This window comes from Bombina bombina, chromosome 10 (genome assembly GCF_027579735.1).
Source record: "Bombina bombina isolate aBomBom1 chromosome 10, aBomBom1.pri, whole genome shotgun sequence".
In the NCBI taxonomy this organism is placed as follows: domain Eukaryota; kingdom Metazoa; phylum Chordata; class Amphibia; order Anura; family Bombinatoridae; genus Bombina; species Bombina bombina.
The window spans coordinates 23,716,225-23,738,243 of record NC_069508.1 but is presented as its reverse complement, the minus strand read 5'-3'; the positions used below and the strand labels follow the sequence as shown (position 1 = coordinate 23,738,243).

The 22,019-nt window shown below is 40.3% G+C and overlaps 1 protein-coding gene across 1 annotated transcript in view; it reads left to right on the top strand.

Moving 5' to 3' along the window:
- TPR (translocated promoter region, nuclear basket protein) overlaps positions 1–22,019 on the top strand; it is a 116,166-nt gene that overhangs the window by 39,064 nt on the left and 55,083 nt on the right. The window contains 15 exon segments of the mRNA XM_053693859.1: positions 547–678; positions 977–1,107; positions 7,743–7,803; positions 7,805–7,855; positions 7,857–7,955; positions 9,633–9,776; positions 11,434–11,632; positions 13,051–13,253; positions 14,221–14,279; positions 15,583–15,791; positions 15,881–16,144; positions 16,740–16,885; positions 17,046–17,111; positions 18,026–18,196; positions 18,289–18,402. Of these exon segments, the coding sequence (XP_053549834.1) occupies positions 547–678; positions 977–1,107; positions 7,743–7,803; positions 7,805–7,855; positions 7,857–7,955; positions 9,633–9,776; positions 11,434–11,632; positions 13,051–13,253; positions 14,221–14,279; positions 15,583–15,791; positions 15,881–16,144; positions 16,740–16,885; positions 17,046–17,111; positions 18,026–18,196; positions 18,289–18,402 (2,049 nt within the window).

Sequence of the window (22,019 nt, the reverse complement as noted above, 5' to 3'; positions counted from 1 at the left end):
GAGCGGTTGTGTATGGGTGCCCTGCATAGACAAAAAGGGGGTTAAAGGACCCTACAGTAATCGCTGCTACACTACAGATTTTTTTTTCTTTTACATTTAGACAGACTAGTACGTGTGCCATATTAGATAACATTGTGCTCATTCCCTTGGGGTTATTTGAGTCAGCAGTGATTGACTAAAATCTATGGCTTTGTGTAGAGAGAAAAATAAACATTATATGGCACACTTACAACTATGTGTGAGGTGGTCACTAGCAAATATAGCGATGATTAGGGTAAAGAACTATAAAACTTAACATTTATTTAATTGTATCAAAAATAAAAAGGTCAATTAGTCCCACATTGAAAAGGTGATAAAAAGGTTTGTGTAACAGCTGCTTTCCTGTATGTCCTCTACAATTACACAGAATATATGTTGTTGTTTTTTAAATTCTGGAGTAGACTGTCCCTTTAAATCCAACGAGCGTAAAATGAATGATAGGCAAACGGGACTGTTTACCAAGAGATACTTTGGGCAATAGTCACCAAATGAATTTCAATGTTACAGATCAGAAAATTGGAGTCTAATATTTTGCCGCTTCAAGAATCCAATGCGGAGCTGAGCGAGAAAAGCGGGATGCTGCAGGCAGAAAAGAAACTTCTAGAAGATGATGTGAGACGCTGGAGAGCTCGCACACAGGTGTGTGTGACACAGTTGGTGAAATTCCCTTTAACTTTACAATGCGTTGCAACTGTCTGGCAGCCAAGGGGGCTAATCATTGCTCATTCATGAGCATCTAGTTAATGTGAGTGTTTTAGGACAGTAATATTAAACAAGTAGGCTTTCAATGAAGCAATAAATAGTTATACCCGCAAAGATTTCTGCAGAAGTTTAATTGTGTGGGGGAGGGTGTTAGGGCAATTCTAGTAGAGCAGCACTGTAAGTTGTAAATTGTCCCCAGTTGTTTAACTGCCCTACGTTTTCTTTTATTTTTCAGCACTTATTGAATCAGCACAAAGACACAGACATGGAAGAATATAAGAAACTCCTTTCCGAACGAGACAATAACGTCAAACGCATCCAGCAACTTACTGAAGAGATTGGAAAGCTGAAAACGGAGGTTGCAAGGCAAGTCCCATTGGTGTCATGTTTAGAAGGGGAAACATTTCTGTGACTAATACTTTGTTTTACTGCATATTTTTATTTCCATGATAAATTATTCCTTTTTATGATTTTAAAAAGTCCATTTGTAATGTATGCATAACCTTCACATACTAAAGCAGAGAACACCCCTTGCAAGACTGTCTGCCTTTATAGACTTGGGACAGGAGCTTCATAGTACTGGCAAAATGATTTTATTTGTAATAGTCCAGGGAGCTTTATAGAATTGGGCCCTAAATCCTCTGTAGCTAATAAGATGCTGAGATGCAACTTTTAAACCACTCTCCTAACTAAAAAGAGGGAGAGTGTACAAAAGTCAGAGAGAAAATTGACCCACTACAATATATGAATCCAATTACCAGACACCTTTATAAACCAGATAGTAGTATATATTTATTGAATCTGTACACTTGCAAATGTTCACATTAGTAACAAAATACTTGCACTATAGACTAAGGGGTCGATTTATCAAAGGCTTTGCCCCCTATGACTGTAGGTTCTCACAGGTGAACCTGATGTCCGTATTTATGAAGCTGCGGTCATGAGACCGCTGCTTCCCTAACCTTTTCACCACCTCTTAGGTGGAGAATTTCAATCTTCCTGAGCTCGTCTTACCGGGGAGATTGACAGCTCCTGCCCACTCGTGATTGGCTGTGCGTGGGCAGGGGGCGCCAATGCACAAGAGCGCAAAAACAAAATTTATGCTTTCTTTCCGGGCATAGAGTCCACGATTCATTCCAATTACTAGTGGGATATTCTCTCCTGGCCAGCAGGAGGTAGCAATGAGCACCCCAGCAAAGCTGTTAAGTATCACTTCCCTTACCCATAACCCCCAGTCATTCAGCCGAAGGGAACGGAAAAAGAAGTAACACAAGGGTATAGATGTGCCTGAGGTTTGTAGAAAAAAAACTTTCTGAATTTAAACAAGAGTGGGTCATGGACTCTCTATGCCCGGAAAGAAATACATTTGTCAGGCAAGCACAAGACAATACTAAATCCAAGTCGATAGATAATAAATCATGTCATGTGACTAGGGGGCTGTCAGAAGGACGAAGGGCCGCCTTATCAGTATGAAAAACAAGGTAAGGGGAATCGCATTGCAGAGCCAAAAGTTTGGAGCCTCTGCAAACAGAAGAAATAATAAGAAAAAACATATCTAAGATAGTAATTTAATGTCAACAGAATGCATCAGCTCAAACGGAGCCTGTTGCAAAACTTTAAGAACAAGATTAAGGCTCCAAGGAGGAGCAACAGATTTAAACACAGGCTTGATTCTAACCAAGGCCTGAACAAAAGCTTGAACATCTAGCAGAATTGCCAGACGTTTGTGCAAAAGAATAGATAGTGCAGATATCTGACCCCTCAGAGTACTGACTGAAAAAAAACCTTCTCCAGGCCCTCCTGAAAAAAATCAGAGGAACCTTTACTCTGATCCAAGAGAACCCCTTTGAATCGCCCAAAAAGGGGTATTTACGCCATACCCTATGGTAAATTCTACAAGTAACTGGCTTACGAGCCTGAAGCATGGCATCTATGACTTTCTCAGAAAAAGCCACGTCTAGCCAAAACTAGGCGTTCAATCTCGAAGCAGTCGTCTTCAGAGAATCCAGATTTGGATGAAGGGACCCTGAAGTAGAAGGTACTTCCTCAGAGGCAACCTCCAAGGAGGAAGAGATTGCATCTCTACCAGATCCTGCAAGGCCATGCAAGAGCTAATAGGATCAGACGCTCTCTCCTGCTTGACACAAGCAGTGACCGAGGAAACGGGTATGCTAGATTGAAGATCCAAGGAACCACCAGAGTGTCCATCAAAACGGCTTGAGGATCTCTTGACCTCGAACCGTACCTTGGAAGTTTGGAGTTTTGACGAGGCGCCATCAGATCCAACTCCAGAACCCCCACCTGAGGGATATCATTGTGAGAACCTCTGGGTGGAAAGCCCACTCCCCTGGATGAAAAGTCCGTCTGCTCAGAAAATCCGCTTCCCAGTTGTCCTGGGATGTGGATGGCAAACATGAGACTCCGCCCACTGGAGAATGCGAATCACCGCCTTCATAGCTGAAGAGTTCCTCCCTGGTGATTGACGAAGGCCACCAAAGTGATGTTGTCTGACTGAAATCTGATAAACCCGGAGCAAGGCTAGATGAGGCCATGCTGTCAAAGAATAGAATACTGCTCTCAACACTAAGATGTTTATAGGGAGAGAAGACTCCTGCTGAATCTACAGGCCCTGCGCTTTTTAAGGAGCCCTAAACTGCTCCCCAGCCTAATAGACTTGCACTTGTGATCACAATCACTCAGGAAGGTTTCTGGAAACATGTGCCCCAAGACAAATGGTCCGGACACATCCACCACAAAAGAAACTATCCTCTGCAAGAGATTTGAATGGTCTCCGTTCCATTGACTGAGTATGCACAGTTGCAGAAGCCTCAGATGGAACCGAACAAAAGGAATGATGTCCATAGAAGCAACAATCAGACCAAGCACCTCCATGCATAGAGCCACTAATGGATGAATAGCGGACTGGAGGGAAAGGCACAAAGCGAGAAGTTTGGCCTTTCTGACATCTGGCAGAAAAATTTTTCATTGTCAGCAATCTATAATTGTTCTTAAGAAACGCACCCTTGTAACTGATAAAGGAAACTCTTTCCCAGATTCCACTTTCCACCTGTGGAACATAGAATAGACTTCTCCGTATGAGATCCTGTAAGCTGAAAAGATGGCGCTTGAACCAAGATGTCAACCAGGTATGGCGCTACTGAGATTCCCTGAGATCTGACCACTGCCAAAATGACCCCTAGAATCTTAGTAAAGATTTGAGGAGCCGTAGCAAGGCCAAAGGGAAGAGGCAACAAATTGGAAGTGTTTGTCCTAGGAAGGCAAACCGCAGAAAAAGGTGATACGCGTCCTTCAGGGTCTATGGTAGTCATGAACTGACCCGTCTGAACCAAGGGTAGAATGGAATGAATAGTCTCCATTTGAAAGGCGAAACTTTGAGAAATTTGTTTAAGACCGTTGAGGTGCAATATGGATCAAAAAGTTCCCCTTTTTTTTTTTTTTTTTTTTTTTTGGAACCATACAAAAGTTTGGCATAGAGTCCTCGACCCTGTTCCCCATATGGGAACTAGAAAATTCACTCCCAGGGATGAGAGGTCCTTTTACGCAGATTAAGAAGGCCTCTCTCTTCACCTGGTTTGCAGATAACCATGACAGAATGAATCTGCCCCTGGGGTGGACAAGACTTGAGCCCTATCCTGTATCTCTGGATACAGGATAGGGTCATTGCGGGTTCAAGCTTGTTGAAAGAAAGCCTGCCCCTACCTGATCCCTTATTGGATTGGAGACAACCCCTTCATTCTGACTTGGTTTCAGAGGAAGGCTTCTTGGATTTTTTTTCTTTATTCCAAATTGATCCGAACACCATGAAGTCCTGGATTGTTCCGGCTTAGAAGAGGAAGACTATTGTTCCTTGAAGTCTACGAATGAGTGAAAATTAGAATTCTGTCGACTCTTGGGTCTACTCTTCTTGTCTTGAGGAAGGAAAGGGCCCTTTTTCCCCCAGCGATTTCCAAAATAATTTTAGCTAGACGAGGTCCAAACAAAGTCTTGCCCTTAAAGGGACAGTCTACAATAGAATTTTTGTTGTTTTAAAATATACATAATCCCTTTATTACCCAGTTTTGCACAACCAACAGTTATATTAATATACCTTTTTACCTCTGTGATTACCTTGCATCTAAGAACCTTCTGACAGCCCCATGATCACATCACATGACATGATTTATTTATTTACTTGGATTTAGTATTGTCTTGTGCTAACTCTTAACTCCTTGTGCCTTAACACAGTGTTATCTATATGTCCCACAGTCTCTTGTTGTACAAAGCAATTTAAAAAACATGTGAAAAGAGGCAGCCCTCAAGGGCTTAGAAATTAGCATATGAGCCTACCTAGTTTAGTTTCAACTAAGAATACCAAGAAACCAATGCAAATTTGATGATAAAAGAAAATTGGAAAGTTGATTAAAATTACAAGTCCTATCTGAATAATGAAAGTTTAATTTTGACTAGACTGTCCCTTTTTTAAAATGAGACAAAAGTTTTGATTTGGATGTAACATCTGCCGACTAGGATTTTAGCCACCGAGCTCTGCGAGCTAAAACCGCAAGACTATAAATTTTGGCTCCCAGCCGAACCACCTGTATACTAAAATCACAGATAAAGAAGCTAGCCAGCTTTGATCCTATCCTGGATCTCCTCTATAGTAAACTACTCTGTGATTAGATCAGACAAGGAGTCGAACCAATAAGATGTTGCACTTGCAGCAATACTTGCCTCCAGTTGCCATAGAAAGCCCTGATGAATGAATATCTTTCTTAAAAAGGCTTCCAGTTTCCTCTACTCTAGGTACAGAGCTCCACGATTCACGAACAGAATCGGCAACAGGTAAGACGGGGAAAAAGGAATCCCCAACTTCTCCCATTCCTGAGCTATAATGTCCGACAAATGATCTGGAACAGGAAAGACTCTACTGATGAAGGTTTGACATCAAACATCCTCTTAAGCTTAATATACTTCCTTGAAGTCTCAGCGACCGTTAGAATCAGAGTTTTCCAATGTAACAAGAACCTCCTAAGAAAGCAACCGGAGGTGTTCCAGCTTAAACCTAAAGTTAACTTCCTCTGAATCTGCTGTGCTAACAATTACAGCCTCAGAGTCCGAAATCTCACCCTCAGAAGCCTGAGATATAATCTTTTTCAGATAACTGAGACTGACTAACGCAGCCTTAGCGGAATCAGAACTACTTGCTTAGAGAAATATTCTTAGATTTCCTCTTTACAGCAACTGGGAAAGCTGCTAAGGCTGCAGAAACAGCAGAAGTTATCTGCACAGCAAAATCTCCTGGTAAATAAACACCCCCAGGAGGATGTTGAGAGGTACCGCAGGGCACTTCATTTGAAACTGCTAAAGCTTGAGGGAAAAGTTGAGGCATGGCATGGGCAAAATTATCCTGAGAGATAAATCCCAGAAATAGAATCCTTGTCTCTAGATAAGTCTAATTTAAACATGTGGAGCAAAGTTGCACAGTAGGGACAACTTGTGCTTCCAAACAAAAATAAACACTTATCCAAATCCACCCCAAATTAGATTCAGTGTCCATAATGGATCCCAATAGTAATAATTTGAAAAATAAAATAATTTACTGTACCTTTAAGAACATACATTTTGAAAAATAAAAATATCTTTGAACTGAACCTTTTAAATAAGATAACTTAGATAAAAAATAACGGGTATAATATATGCAACCCTTTCCTTAGCTCTGCTGAGGGCCTACTGCACTAGTTCAGTAGAGATGTCCCACTAGCAGAGGAAGAAAAAATTGCAGACTCAAACAGCCGTAGACACCGTTCCGGCACAATCCGCTCAGCTCTGAACTAGCTAACAGCCGCTTCCCAGTTGAGAGCCGAATAGCGGAAGCGTGTAGTCTGGTCACGTGACCGCAACGGACCCAAACATTTTAAAAAACTGCGCCACAGAATTGTAAAGGCGCGAAAATGCGTTGTATATTGACTATCTAAATATATTAACTGCTAATCTTATAGATTGGAAGGGCAAGACTTATGGTCTACCGTTCTATAATAAAGATTAACCCCTTAATGTCAGCCTAACAAATAGTCCTTGTTAGCAACAGTATTAAGTTATCTCTTTAGCAAATGCAGTGCCCTAGCAAAGCTGCCTTACTGATACTCCAAAATAAGGAGATAAACATATCCCATTAATTTCCACAGAGGTATTAACCCCCAAGTGCAGACCTTCAATTCCTAGAAGGCAAGAACACTTACCTGTGTATCTGGTTGTCAGTCAGGAACAGCTTCTTAGGTGTGATAGAAACTTTAACCTCTGTCAGGGACCTATAGAAAGAGGAAAAAACAGTAAGCAACCCTGGTTTTCTATAAAAGAAGTAGCACTGATGTTAGAAGGCGGCAAGGTGGTCCTTGCTTTATTTCTAACTGCTAAAGCCACTATTACTCTTACTAAAGAGATTGACATGGAAACAGCATAGCCCCCAATCCTTGCTTGCAGGGAGAAGTACCTATTAAAGGATTAAATATCTTCAGACACCTTCGCACATCCTCCCGTGATAAAGGCAAAGAGAATGACTGGGGGTTATGGATAAGGGACGTGATACTTAACAGCTTTGCTGGGGTGCTCGTTGCCGCCTCCTGCTGGCCAGGAGTGAATATCCCACTAATAATTGGAATGAATCGTGGACTCTATGCCATAGGAAAGAAATTGCGTTCTTGTGCAATGCGAGCTGCGGCAGATCGGAGCACACATTTATGCCTTTGTCTGCCGTAGCTTGATAAATCGACCCCTAAGAGATTCAAAGGAACTACGATTTGATGTCTGACAACAAACTCCTTCACACTATGCATACCCAAGTTATCCCTCTTCTTCAGGTGACTGTCTTTGTTCACACACACACACACAAAAAGGAAAACCATCTTGTTATATTTTAGATTATATTTTTGTCATCTAAAGTAATGCTACACAAGTTGCCGCTGCGTGTACACATGCATAAACATAAATGCTCCCTTCTCTAGGACAAACGCATCCCTGACCACCAGCCAGAACCAGCTTCAAAGTCTAAAAGAAGAAATGAACAAAAACAAAGGCTGAGAAGGAAAACCTCCAGAAAGACCTGGACACAAAGTCCTAACGACATCCAGGAAAAACTTAAAACTATCACGCAGGTGAGGAAGATTGGGAGAAGATACAAGACCCAATACGAGGAGCTGAAAGTGGCGCACGACAAGGTGAGTGATACCACTGGTGTGAAGAAATGTCATCTGTGTTTGGACTTCATAGCACATCAGTTTAATAACCTGTTTGTATCTGACCAGTTATGAATACTGAAGTGGTCATGATCATTCAGGTTGGAGTGTAGGAGGTTCAGGAGTAATTTTGATAATCACTTATGTGCAGAATGGGTGGTTGATTCACGGAATAGACTCTAGTACAGATGGAAATATATAGGGAATTATAAAGAATCACTAATTACAGTAACCTAAAAAAATGCAAATACACAATAAAATAAACACTGCAATAGTAATAACTTTGAATTTGAAATGAGCAGTAGAATATTTTCTGGCAAATTTTCAAATCCAATTTTCTCTCCCCTGTATCATGTGACAGCCATCTGCCAATCACAAAATGCATATGCACATTCATTGAATTCTTGTACATAAGTAGGAGCCAGAGCCTCAAAGTGTGCATATAAAGACTGTGCGTTTTGGTAATGGCAGTATATAGGAAAGGGTTTTTTTTTAAGAATTTTATGCTCTATCTGAATCATGAAACTTTAAAAGGACATAATACTTGAAACTGATGCAGCATAACTTTAAAAAGCATGACCGGAAAATATCACCTCCGCATCTCTATGTAAAAAATTCTTCAGCTCACATTAGTAAGTGATCTGTGCACAGTTATCCTTCAGCTACTATCAACATATGTAAAAGCAGCCAATCGACTTCATCAGTGCTGGTGTCGCACTTTGCTGTATAGTGAGATTTCATAGTAAACTTCCTTAAACTGAGTAGGGAAATAACATGACTGTGCTGCACATTGCAAGTTCTGGGACTAGCATTCTGATTGGCTGCTACTAAGGAAATTGAGGTAAAATATCCCTTTTTTTACAAGGAGATGTTCAGGTTATATTATCTAGTCAACTTTACATCTTTGCTGCATCCGTTTTCATGTTCTTTAAGATTTGAGTATCATGATCCATTTTATTTTGACTTTAGTGGCCCTTTAAGAATGTTTGGGTTATACATGAGCCTATCGTGTGGATTATTAAAACTTCACTGTAAGTAGATTGAGCGTGCTGAGAAGTGCAGGTTCCACTTAGCCTGTTTGTGCTGAGATCTGCTACCAACACAAGTTGTAACTAAGCTACTAGAATTTTGTATTTTTCTTGACCTTTTAAAGCTGCTGTTCTGTATGTTTAAATGTCCACAGCTTGTGCTTTGCAAATCATTTGTGTTCTTCAGTCATCTGTAAGTTTTTGTTCAATAACATTTTAGGTAATAATACCTGTTATATACCATAGCTTTCAACATATGAAACACTTGAGTTGTGAAGCAACCTCATACTTTCAACAAGAATATTGTAGGAAAAATCCAGCAAACTCAACTCCTGTCTTTTCATTATTATTATCGGTTATTTGTAGAGTGCCAACAGATTCCGCAGCGCTAATCATACTCACGCCTGTTCCCCTATAACAGTGAAGGTGAACGTTGGCACCACGGATGTTTTGGAACTACATTTTCCATGATGCTTAGGTTTTCTGTAGTTCCGAAACATCAGGGGTGCCAATGTTAGCCACCGCTGCCCTCTAACATTCTCTCTGCTCAGATGTTTGGGTAGAAATACCACACCTCTAGATCATGAGGCTTCTGTTTAAGTATTTGGTTCTTTTTCCCCTTTATTCTCAGCTAGTTGCAGAGACCTCGGCAGCCCAAGCTGAAAAAGTAGAGGATCTGGCATCCCAAAAGGAGCTGCAGGACATGAAAGACTCTCTGGGACAAGCGGAGACAAAGAATTCAGTCCTGGAAAGTCAGGTGGAGAACTTGAAGAAGGTAAATGGAGAAACGTTCCTATATTTCATTTTTCTGTGAATTTTGGTTAAAAGCGAAATATTTTGCAGTCCGTGACCTACTTCAAGTTCATGTTATGTTGCGGCCAACTAGGGACAGACAAATAAGTACTGGTCAACCAATAACTTTGTAGTATGTAACGGGGTTAGATTTCCTTTCAGCTTCTCTGGGAGCAGCGAGAAAAATACAAATTTGACAGCTTACATTTTATAAGGCGGATACATTTAGTGCTTTGTAAAGTTGTGTTTTTTGCTACTCCCTAATTAAGCATTTTAATTGGGAAAACAAGTTGAGTTTTTTTGTTTCTTTCAATAAAAACTAGTACAATTGTTAATGACTGTATAATAATCTATCATCAGTGAGAAAATGAATGCCTTGTGTCGTGTGGCCCCTTGTCTGCCATAGAGCTGCACTGTTATATCCTAACGTGCGTTAAAAATAAACTCGTGTAAAACAAAGCACGTCTGGGTTGGATTAAATGCAGAAAAGAGTCAGAATTGTAAGTGATTTAAACTCCTTCCTGCAGTTGCTTCATAAACCATTTCTCTTCTTGTCCTGGGTCCCTAATCCGATGTCAACCCAGAAGAGAGGGCCAAGGGTGCTGTTTTTACTGCTTGACTATAACCATCTAGCCTTGTAATAGATTCTAACTACTAAAAGAGGCACTGAAATGTAATTTAAAGGGACAGTAAAGTCTAAATTAAAATTGCATGCTCTCTGAATTATGGAATTTTATACAACTTTCCAATTTACTACATATATCTAATTTGCTTTGTTCTCTTGTTAGGAAAACATCTAGGTAGGCTTAGGAGCAGCAATGCACTACTGGTAGCTAGCTGCTGATTGGTAGATGCACATATATGCCTCTTGTCATTTGGTTCAAATGATCTGTTTAGCTAGCTCCCAGTAGTGCATTGCTGCTGCTTCTAAAAAGGAAGCAAATTTAATAAGTGGGTAAATTAGAAAGTTGTTTGTTTGTCTTTTCCTCCATTGTTGGTGGGTGTTGCACCCACTGTACCTGCCGTGACAGAAATCTATTGCAGTTTAAAAGTTTAGTGGCCCATTTAAACTGAGGGCAAGCTAGGTAAAAGGAATGCTTATTTCAAGCTAATTAAATGTATTAGACTTGGCTTCATTTATAGTTTACATTAATCCTACTGGCCTGCTTACAAGTTACAGAAACCTACATGCAAGACATCCAACTAAAGGAAAATGGTGTAAAATATCTCTATATATCGCTGTCTTTACCTATCGCTAAGGTAATATCAACGTATTACAAAAAAAAAGTTTTGTAAAAAGTTAACCTACTGTTCTTGTCCAGGATTCTTGTCATGTCTTACTTAAAGGGGTGCTCTTGTCAAAACATATCATGCAATTGCTAGAGACTGACCCTCAGAATCTGTTTAAACCCCTTACAAAATCCCTCTCAGGAGACGTTGAATTGCAGCGCCCAATGTGAACACAGATGTTGATTGGCAGCCATGTCACTGCTGCCGATTGGCTCAATGGTCATACCTGTATCTGAGCAAGCTTTTCATGGGCAAATAAATATAGATTTATAATATGTACTTTTGTGATGTAGGAATATTATGATTCTGAAGCTACAAAGCAGCAGTGCTTAACGCGTCTCTCTTGATAGACAGTCGACGAGAAAGAAAATGAACTCAAAATCCTACACGATCAGATCGCACAACTACAACCTGAGGTCTCACGACTTCAGAAGGACCTTCAGGACAAGACGACCCAAGAAGAACAGCTGCGTCAGCAAATTAATGAGAAGGAAGAGAAGACCAAGAAAGCATTAATGGCGGTCAAGCAGAAACTAGCACAGCTAGCCGGTAAGTGCCTTTGGTTTAACTTGAGAGGGATATTTAGATAGACAGACCTCTTACTGTGAGAAATGACTAAAGGGATTGTAGGAGAGAACAGAGATTTAGAAACATTTACATTTTAGTGAAGACAAGATGGTTTGAGGATCTTTTGTTACATTTTGTGCATTCAGGAGTTTTTTTGTTTTGTTTTTAATATAAAATCAAGAACAGATCAAGGTTTGAAGTGTAACTAAAAGAAATGTAGCTCTTTATGTAACTGAGCAAATCAGCCATCCCCCAAAAGAGCTGTGGGAGCTGACCTTAACGGCCAGTGATCAGTCTGTCCTTAAAGGGACACTGAACCCAATTTTATTTCTTTTGTGATTCAGATTGAGCATGACATTTTAAGCAACTTTCTCATTTACTCCTATTATCAAATGTTCTTCATTCTCTTGGTATCTTTATTTGGACATTTTTTGGTGAACAACCTGGGATGTTCTTGCTGATTGGTGGGTAAATTCATCCACCAATAAACAAGTGCTGTCCAGGGTTCTGGCTTTTCTTTTTCAAATAAAGATGGCAAGAGAATGAAGAAAAATTGATAATTGGAGTAAAGTAGAAAGTTGCTTAAAGGGACACTGAACCCAAATTTTTTCTTTCGTGATTCAGATAGAGCATGCATCTTTCTAATTTACTCCTATTATCAATTTTTCTTCGTTCTCTTGCTATCTTTATTTGAAAAAGGCATCTAAGTTTTTTTTTTCTTGGTTCAGTACTCTGGAAAGCACTTTTTTATTGGTGGATGAATTTATCCACCAATCGGCAAGGAAAACCCAGGTTGTTCACCAAAAATGGGCCGGCATCTAAACTTACATTCTTGCATTTCAAATAAAGATACCAAGAGAATAAAGAAAATTTGATAATAGTAAATTAGAAAGTTGCTTAAATTTCATGCTCTATCTGAATCACAAAAGAAAATATTTGGGTTCCCGTGTCCCTTTTGAAGGATGAGTTGTGTATAAATATGCACTTTTTTAGTTTCAAAATTAATTTGAACCACTTTAATCCCTTCCTGCCCGTAGGACATTTTATGCCGTTCTAACTGCACTGGGCTTTAAGCCCTTAGGACGGTATAGAACTACCTAGCCATTTGGCTGTACTGAAGCCAAAGGCGCTTCCTGAATGGGGTTTGCGCGCTGGAGGATGTGCCTAGCATCATAGGTACTCCCCCCAGACACAATCCCATCATTGAAATCATGTGATCACATGAACGATCGTGTGATTTCACTTTTTAACTTATTTGTTTACAATAAGTTAAATAAGCCTGGGCGGAAAGGGGGTAATGCAAACATTCTTTAGGTTGTGTTTTTTTGTTTGGTTTTTATTACTGCTCCTTATATGTGATTCAATTTTCATTTTTTCTTTATATTTTTATTCTTTTTAAGGTTCCAAAGAACAGTTAACAAAAGAGAATGAAGAACTGAAACAGAGGATTGCTTCAATGGAACAGCAGAGAGAGGAGCTGGACGTTCGGATGAGTGCACTGAAATCCCAGTATGAAGGACGCATTTGCCGCCTGGAGAGGGAGCTGCGAGAGCAACAAGAGAGGCATCTGGAACAGCGAGATGAGGCTCAAGAACCTACAAAGGTGACATTTAAATTCCTGTGAAACTTTACTATATTGGGGAAGCATCAGGGGGCAAGTATTGGAGTTGCTTTGCTCCTAATATTTAGTTTTTGATGAAAACCCAGTATCTTAACTACTACAACTCTATTTAGATATCGTACTGTAAAATAATCGCACCAGAAGGTGCCTTATGCCGCCCATCAGCAGATTCCTATACAGCTATATGAAAATAAATAACACAGGGTACTTACATACTCCCGCATCACTCCAATGTGTTTGGTAGAGACGTGCTAGAGATCGCGGTGTACCAGCTCACTGATGCCGGGTCTCTCGAATTGCTAGTGGTCCGGTTCCCAGTGATCTCCTTAAAGGGACACTAAACCCAAAAAATGTATTTCATGATTCAGGTAGAGAACATAATTTTAAACAACTTTCCAATTTAGTTTATTATCTAATTTGCTTCATTCTTTAGATATTCCTAGCTGAAGAAATAGCAATGCACATGGGTGAGCCAATCATACGAGGAATCTATGTGCAGTCACCAATCAGCAGCCACTAAGCCTATCTAGATATGCTTTTTAGTAAAGGATATCAAGAGAATGAAGCAAGGTAGATAATAGAGGTAAATTAGAAAGTTGTTTAAAATTGCATGCTCTTTCTAAATCATGAAAGAAAAAAAATGGGTTTTATGTCCCTTTAAGTATAAAGTGCTGTGAAACGGTGTACACCAAATTGGGGATAATAAAACCTCTTTTATTCAATAAAATGAACTAAAATGCAAATGTACACTGATAAAAGGATAAACCTAATGCAACATGTTTCTCATCCGTAGCCATTTCTTCAGGCTTTATTTAGATATCTATGGATGGATAAATATATCTAGATATTAATGTAAATGGTAGAATAAATTGCATTGCTTTTCTAGTACTAGGTTTTCAGCGCCTACATTTTAGTGATCAATTCTTTCCTTTAAATGTCCCTGTGACAGATTCCGGAGCAGCGACAGATAACTCTGAAACCTACCACAGCATCCGGGGAGAGAGGAATGTAAGTATTTGTGCTATGTGCAGTTTCTGTAAGAATCGGAGGAATCTCCGTACCAGGTGCAAATGAAATAACTAATAAACCCATACTTAAATGTCACGTAAAGGGACAGTGAAGTCAAAATTATACAAATGGATTGGATAGAGCATGACATTTTAAGCAACTTTCTTATTTACTTCTATTAATTTTGCTTAGTTCTCTTGGTATCCTTTAACGAGTAATTCTAGGTGAGCTCAGGAGTGTGCACGTCTTTAGTCATCTGACAGCAGTGTTTGCAGGGATGTTCTACAGAGTTGCAAACATTGCTACTATAGACTGCTAAATGTGTGCATGCTCCTATCAGCCCACCTAGCATTGTTTTCTTGATATCCTTTGTTGAAGAGTAAAGTAAATTGGATAATAGGAGTAAATCGGAAAAAAATCGTTAAAATTGCACTCTGTCTGAATCCTAAACATTTTAATTTTGACTTTACGGTCACATTTATTTGTGTGCATTTGTTTTTTGTAACCTGCATGTTTGGCAGCTGAGTTTATATATTAAACTGTAGCTGTTGTAGTGAGTAACCCTTTGGTTTCCGGAGGTTGTGCAGGGCAGCTGACAGGTTAGTCACTTTGGCTGTTTAAAAAGCACGGTACAATAAAGGAGGCAGTGGAATGTCTACCATTTATTGCCTATGGTGTAGCCATGTCACTTTCATATGCACAGTAAAATGGCCAGAATGCACTAGGTTTAAAGGGGTATTTAAAAATGTTTCATATTACAATATCATATTGTTTAATCGTGTAGTTAATAAAATAAAATTAGTTTTTATAATGTAATGGGCGCCACCTTCTTTTAGCTTTGTTTTTCCGGCTGAAGACAATTAGGGACAAATCTAAAACGGGCAATAAGAGACTATGCAAACAAGGCTATGTGGAACATAGAATTATCTAAAAAAAGGTTTCCAAGTAGCCCAGTTTGTACAGAGATAAATGTAAAACTAGTTCAAACATGGCAGCGTCTATTACTTTATACAAACTAAACCTTTACACTATTATTTTGAATATTTAAACTAATTGTAAAACTGCATCTGCACATTTATTCTCAGGCTAATCTTTGCTTTGAATATATCATATGTAGTGTGCATTTACTGTATAATAAAGGGAAGCTAAATGTTTGGACAGTGATCTCCAGGTAAGTTTTTGTATTTTTGACCATGTACAGAATTCAGGAATCCTTGGCTTATTTATGTATTACCACAACATGTTCTAGGCGACTTGCAGCAAGCCAATACCCTACTGTTGTTTTTCTGCTTTTCGTTTGCAGAGCGAGCACCTCAGAGCCGCCAACAGCCAACATTAAGCCCACTCCAGTTGTTGCAACTCCAAGTAAGGTGACCACCGCAAATGTACCAGGGAACAAGTCCACACCCAGAGCCAGTATCCGTCCTATGGTTACTCCAGCGACTGCATCAACTCCAACCACCACCCCAACAGCCACAGTCATGCCAACAACACAAGTGGAGACCCAGGAAGGTATAATGTAGTTTTGTAAATTTCTTTTTTATGACCGTTGTATCTCAGAATGTTTTGGTATTCACCTTTTTCATATCGTGGACTTTCAGCAATGCAGTCAGAAGGAATAATGGAGCATGTCCCTGTCTTTGGAAGCACCAGCGGATCTGTCCGTTCCACCAGCCCCAATGTTCAGTCGTCCCTTCCACAGAATATTTTACCTGTCCAGCAGCAAACACAAGCTACAGCATTTGTGCAACCTACACAGCAAGCGCATGCAACGATAGAACCTTCCACCCAGGAGCCTATTGTGGATGTTATCCAGAGCTCCCCTATTGAGAGACCAACAACCTCCTCCTCATTGTTCAGCTCATGTGAGTTTAATATAAACTTGGGGGTTAGAAAATAAGAGCAAGAAACCATTTTAGCCCTGATTCGCTGGATCTGTGATTGGTCAAAGCCCATATTTCAACATTTGGTGTTCTGTTTCTAGACAGAAGTCTCTTGTTTTCTCAACTTAAAGGGACACAAAACCCAAATGTTTTTTCTTTCATGGTTCAGATAGAGCGTGCTATTGTAAGCAACCTGTTTATCAAAAAAAAATTAATTCTCTTGCTATCTTTATTTGATAAAGGAGTATAAGCCTAGGAGCCGGCCCATTTTTCATTTAGCACCTGGGTAGTGCCTGCTGATTTGTGTACATGTGTAGCCACCAATCAGCAAGTGCTACCCGTGTGCTGAACCTAAAATGGGCTGGCTCCTAAGCTTACATTTCTGCTTTTTCAAATAAAGATAGCAAGAGAACGAAGACAATGTGATAATAGGAGTAAATTATAAAGTTGCTTAAAATTGCTACTCTATCCAAAATCATGAAAGAAAAAAATTAATTTGTGTCCCTTTAACTGCAATTGTTGCAATAGGAATAATGAACTAGAACTGTATTTTTTTTTGTGTTTTGTTTGTTTTCAGTTTCCACTACACCGAGCTCTTCTATGCCAAAGAGGCAGCGGGAAGAGGGTGAGGACAGCACTATAGAAACCACCGAGCAATCTCTGGAGGACTCGGATTTACCTCTCAATAAGAAAATGAGGAGTATTCAGCAGGTTGACCTAGAGGTGAGCTAGATGGATAAAGATGGCGTTAATTTTAGTTTACAGAACAGTTCAAGGGAAATACTTTCAAATTGTTCCCTTTAATCATTTATTAGGTGTCTAATGGATAAACATCATTTACAGTGATTGCACAAACTTGTATTGTAATGTGGCTGTTTTTCAGGAGGAGATTGATAACGAAGAGGCAGAATCTGCGTTTGCTCAGGAGTCACAAGAGGCCCTCTCACAGGTAAGGAGCATAAACTCCTAAAACGGACATCTATCACTTTTTATTAGCAAAGACTTTAAAAAAAAAACATAAAAAAAATTGTGCACCCATTCTTTGTTTCGGGATCTTGTCTTTATATATTTGTCTTGTGTTTCAAATTTATCTTCCACAAAATGACAACTCTTAACTTTTTCACCACTTTTGTAATTTGCTACGGTTTAATTATCCTTGTGGTGTGTACTAAATGAGGGTGTTCATAGTGAGCATAGGCACCCTAATCCGCTGTGTACTAAATGAGTGTTCATGGGCATCGTAATCCAAGATGTAAAACTCCATGTATAGGCATGTGGGGGTTTTTTTGAGAGTTTTTTTTTTTGGTTGTGTATTTATTTAAAAAAAAAAAATACATTTAAATCCGTTATTGGTGGGAGTACTTCACAGAGAGGGTAATACATTTTGATAAGGTTAAACTGAGTTGTTCAGTAGGTGGGTGCTGTAGTCTACCAAATTGTGGTGTTGATAAAGTCCACGATCGGATCAAGTTGCACCTCTAGGGTATAGATTCATTTATTTTATCTTATAAAACTATTTTTTCAGAAATGTTTATTTTCTGAAGACAATTGCCACTAAAACTGTACTTAGCTTAGTGTAAACTGTTTGTTTGCCATCCATTCATTTGTTTTACACAGAAAACTATTAGTATTCTCCAAAAGCTAAGACGACAAATTTAGATTTCATTAGAATCATTTTCTGCCATCTGTTGCATGCAGTCTGCAGAGATGCTTCTAGCTGAAATGCACGGATTTTGGATTTGAATATGTCACAATTACCTTCCTGTTATGGGCTGACAATTCTAACTATTTCTTAAGCTTTGTAGAATATGGGTTATAGGCGATTGTATTTACACAAGTGAACATTACTTATCTGCACTACAGGATTATCCTCTTATGGCGGAAAGTCAGAACTCCCAGATCATCCAGGACATTACAGCCCAATCTTCTGATCAGTCCCAAAATGTGCAGTCGTCGCAGGACACCGCTCCAGAACGAGATGACGTCATCACAATAGACAGCAGTGACGATGAAGAAAATGAGGGCGATCAAGAGGTATGGAGGGCGCACACCCAATGCAACGGTCATGTTATGTGCTAGCCTATTCTGTGGCCACTGTCATTGATATTTTACCTTTTTTTTTACAGGAATTTGAAGAAGATGAGGTGGAAGATGACGATGACACGGGTATGGGTGAAGGTGACGACAGCAATGAAGAAACTGGAAGCGCTGATGGCAACGATGCATATGATGAGACTGAGGTCGGTAACTGGTGATGATCAAACTAGATGTGGCGGGAATGTCCTATCACATGGTCTGATTAGCCTGGGCTGTGTGAAGAAGAGCTTTCAGCCTGTAGAGCTGCATTGTACATAGCTACATATGGATGTGATGGGAACATGTATGGTGGTTAACACACATATGCAGTATGAGATTCTTGTCTAAAAACATTAAGGTTCTCTGTTTAACCATCTCTACACTTTTGCAGCAAAGGTATTTTAATATTCCAGGATGTTTTTTGAAGGTGCAAGAATCTTCTGTGAATTGTTTTACAAAAACTAAATTTATGCTTATCTGATAAATGTATTTCTTTCTTGACACGGGGAGTCCACGGATCATCTCTAATTACTATTGGGAATATCACTCCTGGCCAGCAGGTGGAGGCAAAGAGCACCACAGCAAAGATGTTAAAGGGACAGTCTACACCAAAATGTTTCTTATTTAAAAAGATAGATAATACCTTTATTACCCATTCCCCATTTTTGCATAACCAACACAGTTATAGTAATATACTTTTTACCTCTGTGATTACCTTGTATCTAAGCCTTTGCAGACAGCCTCCTTATCTAAGTGCCTTTGACAGACATGCAATGTAGTCAATCAGTGAAGACTCCTAAATAACTTCACGGGAGTGAGCACAATGTTATCTATATGACACATGTGAACTAGCACAGTCTAACTGTGAAAAACTTTAAAAATGCTCTGAGCTAGGAGGCGGTTTTCAACTGTTTAGAAATCAGTTTGAGCCTAGCTAGGTTTAGCTTTTCAAAAATACCACCAAGGGAACAAAGCAAATTTGATGATAAAAGTAAATTGGAAAGTTGTTTAAAATTGCATGCCCTATCTGAATCATGAAAGTTTAGTTTTGATTTTACTGTCCCTTTAAATATCACTTCCCTTCCCTCCAACCCCAGTCATTCGACCGAAGGAAAAAGAGAAAGAAACAAAAGGCGCAGAGGTGCCTAAGGTTTATATAACAAAGAAACTATCTGTAAAAATACAGGGCGGTCCGTGGCCTCACCGTGTCAAGAAAGAGAAATTTATTAGGTAAGCATAAATTTTTGTTTTCTTTCTAATGACACGGCGAGTCCACGGATCATCTCTATTATTGGGAATCAATACCCAAGCTAGAGGACACAGATAAGGGAGGGACAAGACATGGAACCTAAACAGAAGGCACCACTGCTTGAAGAACCTTTCTCCCAAAAGAAGCCTCAGCTGAGGCAAAAGTATCAAATTTATAGAATTTTGAAAAAGTGTGTGGAGGACCAAGTAACAGCCTTGCAAATCTGTTCCACAGAAGCTTCATTTTTGAATGCCCAGGAAGAAGAAACAGCCCTCGTGGAATGAGCTGTGACTCTCTCAGGAGGCTGCTGTTCAGCAGTTTAATAGGCCAAGCAAATTATACTCTTCAGCCACAAAGAAAGAGAAGTAGCTTTCTGACCCTTGCGTTTCCCAGAGAAAACGACAAACAAAGCAGAAGACTGGCGGAAATCCTTAGTCGCCTGCAAATAGTATTTTAACTCATGCACCACATCTAGGTTGTGCAGCAGATGCTCTTTATGAGAAGAGTGGTTAGGACACAAAGAAGGAACAATTTCTTGATTAATGTTCCTATCCGAAACCACTTTAGGGAGGGATCCCTAACTTAGTACGCAGAACTACCTTATCCGAATGAAAAATAAGGTAAGGAGATTCATACTGCAACGCCAAGAGCTCAGAGACTCTATGAGCAGAAGAAATTGCAACAAGAAACAAAACTTTCCAAGATAACATCTTAATATCTACCGAATGCATAGGCTCAAACGGAGCCTGTTGAAGAACTTTAAGAGCAAGGTTAAGACTCCAGGGAGGAGTAACAGGTTTGAACACAGGCCTGATTCTGACGAATGCCTAACAGAAGGATTGCACATCTGGCACGTCCGCCAGACATTTATGCAACAATACAGATAAGGCAGAAATTTGACCCTTCAAGGTACTGGCAGATAATCCTTTCTCCAGACCCTCCTGGAGAAAAGACAAAATTCTAGGAATCCGAACTCTACTCCAAGAGTAGCCTCTGGATTCACATCAATACAGATATTTACGCCATATCTTATAGTAAATCTTTCTGGTAACAGGCTTACGAGCCTGAATCATGGTCTCAAAGTCCTACTCAGAAAAACCACGCTTAGATAGAATTAAGCGTTCAATCTCCAAGCAGTCAGCTTCAGAGAAACGAGATTTGGATGAAGGAAGGACCCTTGAAGTAGAAGGTCCTTCCTCAGTGGAAGTCTTCAAGGTGGAAGAGATGACATCTCCACTAGGTCTGCATACCAGATCCTGCGAGGCCACGCCGGTGCAATGAGGATCACCAACGCCCTCTCCTGTTTGATTCGAGCAATGATCCGTGAAAGGAGAGTGAACAGAGGAAATAGGTATGCTAGACTGAAGTTCCAAGGAACCGCTAGAGTATCAGTACAGCCTGAGGATCCCTTGACCCGTACCTCAGGAGCTTGGCATTCTGTCGAGATGCCATGAGATCCAGCTCCGGCTCTCCCCATTTGAGAATAAAGTTGGAAAACGCCTCCAGATGGAGTTCCCACTTCCCAATTGACCACTCCTGGAATGTGGATCGCAGATAGACGGTAGTTGTGGGTCTCCGTCCACTGAATAATTTTTGGCTACTTCTGTTATGGTAAAGGATCTCAGAGTTCCTCCCTGATGGTTGATGTAAGCCACTGAAGTTATGTTGTCCGACTGGAACCTGATGAACCGGGCTGAAGCTAACTGAGGCCAGGCCAGAAGAGTATTGAAGATTGCCCTCAGCTTTTGTATGTTTATGGGGAGAACAGACTCCTCCCGAGTCCACGTCCCCTGAGCCTTTAGTGAGCTACAGACCGCTCCCCATCCCAGCAGGCTGGCGTCCGTTGTCACAATCACCCAGGTGGGTCTGCGGAAGCAGGTTCCCTGGGAGAGATGATCCTGAGACATCCACCAAAGAAGAGAATCTCTTGTCGCCAGATCCAGAAGTAATTGGGGGACAGATCTGCATAATCCCTTTTCCATTGCCTCAGCATGCTTAACTGCAGAGGTCTGAGATGGAACCGGGCAAACGGAATGATGTCCATGGCAGCTATCATCAGACCGATCACCTCCATACATTGAGCCACTGACGGCAGAGGAGAGGACTGAAGGGCCAGACAAGAGTCTAAGATCTTTGATTTTCTGACTTCTGTCAGAAATATCTTCATTGATGAGGAATCTATTATGGTTCTCAAGAACACTACCCCTTGTAGCTGGAATCAAGGAACTCTTTCCCAAGCTCGCCTTCCATCCATGAGAACGCAGAAAAGACAACATCTCCGTGTGGGAGTTCGCTTGTTAAAAGGATTGCGCCTGAACCAGAATGTCGTCCAGATAAGGCACCACTGCAATACCCCGCAACCGGAGCACCAACAACAGAGATCCCAGGACCTTTGAAAAAATTCTGGGAGCTGTGGCAAGGCTGAATGGAAGAGCCATAAACTGGAAGTGTTTGTCTAGAAAAGCAAAACTCAGAAACTTGTGACGATCCCTGTGGATGGGAACATGCAGCAGGTACGCATCCTTTAAATAC